Below are 3,424 nucleotides of genomic sequence, written 5' to 3' on the forward strand. Positions count from 1 at the left end.
GGGCCGCGGCGGTCGGCTGCGGCCCGGGCGCCGTCCGGCTCGTTTTCAGGGGCTGTGGATGAGAAGAGGATCTCTTTAGCCCTGGGCAGCAATTTGTAAGGACCCGCCAGCTTCGGCAATTCGATGGCAGCCGCTGGCGCCCCCTGCGGCTGCCCGTCCCGCCCACGCTCCCGCCCCCAGTCCCGCCCCTGCGGCTGCCCCCCGCGGCTGTCGCGATCCGCGCCCACGCGCCTCCGCAGCCGCCCGCTACGACCATCGTCGGTGTCGCCGCCGCCGCCGACGCCGTCGCTGAGCTGGCGCGCGGCAGTTCGGCCGTTCTGGTGCTGCGGAGGGCTGCCAGCCGACAGCCTTCGCCGCTGCCACTGCCACTGCTGCCGCTGCTGCCGGCCCTCGTCGCTGTCGGACGGCACAAGCGCATCCTTATCAGAGCCATGCCTCTGACCCTGACCCTGACCCTGTGCCTGCCCCTGACCCTGCCCGACACCCTGCTCCTGACCCTGCCCATCACCCTGCCCCTGACCCTGCCACTCCCCCCGAACCGCCCCCTGCCGCTGCGCCGTGCGCGCGCCTGGCCTCAACCGCGGATCCCGTGCCTGCAGGTCCGGCAGGTGTGCTCGCCGCACCCCCAGCTGCGAGGGATCGTCCGCGTGCGCCTGCAGCCCGTTCTTCTGCTCCTCCTCCTGCTGCTCCCGCTGCTCTCGCCGCTGCTGCCGCTGCTGCCGCTGCCGCAGCTGCGGCTGCTGTTGCTTCTGCTGCTGCTGCTGCTGCTGCTGCTGCTGCCGCTGCTCCTCGTCGCTGCCCCCGCTGCTGCCATCGTCCAGCACCTGCACCCGCTGCGCCAGCCGCCGCGGCCGCAGCAGCCGCGCGCGGCGGGCCGCGGCGGCCTGAGCCGGCATGCTGACGCCATCAAGCAAATCGATGACATCACTATCATCCCCGTCGTCCTGGGCGTTGGCCTGATCGGAGCCACAATTTGCGAACTGCATCTGGGGACCCGGCCGATGTGCTGCGCCGGCCGCTGCGCCGCCGCGGCCCCGCTTCCGGCTGCCTGACGGTGCGTGCGCCGGGGATGCGCGTGCGGGGCGCCTGCTTGCCACCCTGCGCCCCTGCGGCTGGGGCCCCTGCGCAAATGCATGCGCAGGGTCCTGCTGCTGCTGCTGCTGCTGCTGCTGCTGCTGCTGCTGCTGCTGCTGCTGCTGCTGCTGCTGCTGCTGCTGCTGCTGCTGCTGCTGCTGCTGCTGCCGCTGCTGCTCGCGCTCTAAATGGTCTTCGAAGCTGCTCCCACCCAGATCCATGCTGCCCGTCGGGCCGAGCGGCGAGTCCGGCCACTGCTCAGCATGCGCAGGGCGCTCCTCTGGAAGCTCCCAGAACGGCTCCGCCGCCGCAGCGGCAGCAGCCGCGTCGTCCTCTGTGGGTTCATCAGAAAACAGGCTGTAGAAGACCTGATAGGATAGGGTCCGACCGTGTCGGGGGTCACGAGGGGCGCGGCGGTGGGGGCGGGGCGGGACGGCAGTCGGCGGGGCGCAGCGGCGGCGCTTCGCGGCGGGGGGCCGGCTGCGTGTGTCGCGATCGAGAGCTCTGCCGATGCGGCGCCGGCCGCCGGCGCACTCTTGGCGCCGGCTCGCGCGGGCGGACGCCGCCACGTGTTTGCGCTGTGCTCTGAGAGCTTGCCGCAGCTGCGGCGGACGGTATGTGGAGCTGCAAGCGAGCATGAGCACTTGCAGCCCCTGGTTGCGGATGCTTGCATGTTGTGCGTTTCTGGATGTTGCAACCAGAACCTGGGCAGGGGAGCGCAGCGCAGCGCGAGCCGCCCAGCGCGAGGTGCGGTCGCAGCGGCACACCTGCTTGTGGACGCGCATCACGCCACAGGCATCCCCGCTCGCGGATGACTAGGATCGCGACCTACAAGTGATAGGCCACATGTTCAAACATGTGGGCAAGCACGGCAGGGAACGTGAGGAGTGTGCGTGGGGATATCAATCGGGTCTGAAAACATAGGTTTGTAACATGTTCTTACAGACAAGTATCTAAGCCACGTAGATCATCTCACGATACGGTCAAGTCGGTGTCCTCATGGTCCTCATTAGTGATCTGGTCTCGTTGCTGTTCTGACGCCGTTGCTGCAAGTCGCACTTTAATCGTGGGTGCGTGATTGCTTCAGTACATACACCACACATTACACCTGATAAACAAAATGATCAATTGCTATTCCCTCACTCTTCAGCAGTTGACCACCACTGTGTATTGATTTTTTGTTTGACTTCTGCGCACAGACACCCCTCGGTGGCTAAAACAAGACTGCTTGCTGCTGCAATGCTCATCAGAATGACAACACACATCATCACAATCAACGCCTTGTGTTACATTTGCAATGTGGCCAATATGGTTCGATACATCAGTCCCACAAACCAAAAGCCTCACTCACATTCAATCCTGTAAGGGCACTGCCTAGACCGTTCCGAGCGCATGATCACCTCGCCCCTACACTCATGATGAAATCAAAGACAACCATCCTGCTGGTCCCAGAGCCAACCCTGATTTCAGCAGAGAAACAGCAACACATCGCGCGGCTGCATTCATTGCATTCATGTGAACAAGGTCAGCATTTCCTTCACATGACTTGCAAACATAGCACCGCCGGCAGTCTATTGCATACCGCCACCGTAGTGCTGGTCGTACATGGAGGTGGCCTTTTGCTGGGCCGCAGCGACCGTTTGCGCTGTTGGTAGGTTTGAGCATGGCAAACAGGTGTTGGGACGCGAGCAGTGGGGTAAGCGTACTATTAGGACAGGATAGGGTTTTAGCAGTGGTTGGGGGGTGGGGACAACCCTCCACACAGAATGCGTATGATAGGCTGCTAGCTGATGATACGCCCAATGATACGCCCGTTGGACAAGGTGCATGGTCCGCGGCTTGCTGCAAGAGGTTTTCTGCTACAAAGAATGGCCTGGATAGGGTCGGCTGAGCCGAGGTCATTAAATGTGACCGATCAGGCTCAGGGTCAACCTTGGCCCCATCAACGAAGGCCGCAGGCATCCAGCGCCCGCTCACCGCGCTCCTCGCGACCCAGGCCGCGGCTCTCGGCTAGGCGGTCAGCCTCGGCCCCTGCGATGCTCGCGAGGACCTCCCTGGAGGCGACGGCAGCGGCAGCGGCAGCGATTGGTGTTATTGTTTGGTTTTTGAGGGGCGTGAGGGGCAGGCGTGTGCAACAAGCACACAGGCTAGGGCGCTGTGCGTGTGGGTGGGCAACGAAGCCATCCATGGCGGCAGCACAACCAACAATTCACATGCAAAAGTGAGTACGTTTGACCGCTTCGGTCCTATTCACAACGTGTGCGTGACGTGCAGAGCCCTTGGAGAGAAAAAGCGTCCCGTTTCTTGCCGGCTCATGGGTCCCCCCCCCCCCCCCCCCCCCCCCCCCCCC

At 64.0% G+C, this 3,424-nt stretch overlaps 2 protein-coding genes across 2 annotated transcripts in view; one reads left to right on the forward strand and one right to left on the reverse strand.

Moving 5' to 3' along the window:
- Nucleotides 1-431: 431 nt before the first annotated feature.
- On the forward strand, nt 432-1,262 carry MNEG_5865 (hypothetical protein; the record flags this gene model as incomplete). The annotated part of the gene is made up of 3 exons (XM_014045655.1): nt 432-608; nt 732-1,003; nt 1,142-1,262. The coding sequence occupies 3 exons, from the start codon at nt 432-434 to the stop codon at nt 1,260-1,262; spliced, it is 570 nt and encodes a 189-aa protein (XP_013901109.1).
- A 1,383-nt stretch (nt 1,263-2,645) lies between these two features.
- MNEG_5866 (hypothetical protein) overlaps nt 2,646-3,424 on the reverse strand; it is a gene marked incomplete at both ends in the record, with an annotated part of 2,203 nt that continues 1,424 nt past the window's right edge. Inside the window, 2 exons of the mRNA XM_014045656.1 lie at nt 2,646-2,719; nt 3,052-3,128. Coding sequence (XP_013901110.1) covers nt 2,646-2,719; nt 3,052-3,128 — 151 coding nt within the window. The remainder of the gene's footprint in view (nt 2,720-3,051; nt 3,129-3,424) is intronic.

Source organism: Monoraphidium neglectum, assembly GCF_000611645.1.
Source record: "Monoraphidium neglectum strain SAG 48.87 unplaced genomic scaffold scaffold00905, whole genome shotgun sequence".
Taxonomy (NCBI): Eukaryota; Viridiplantae; Chlorophyta; class Chlorophyceae; order Sphaeropleales; family Selenastraceae; genus Monoraphidium; species Monoraphidium neglectum.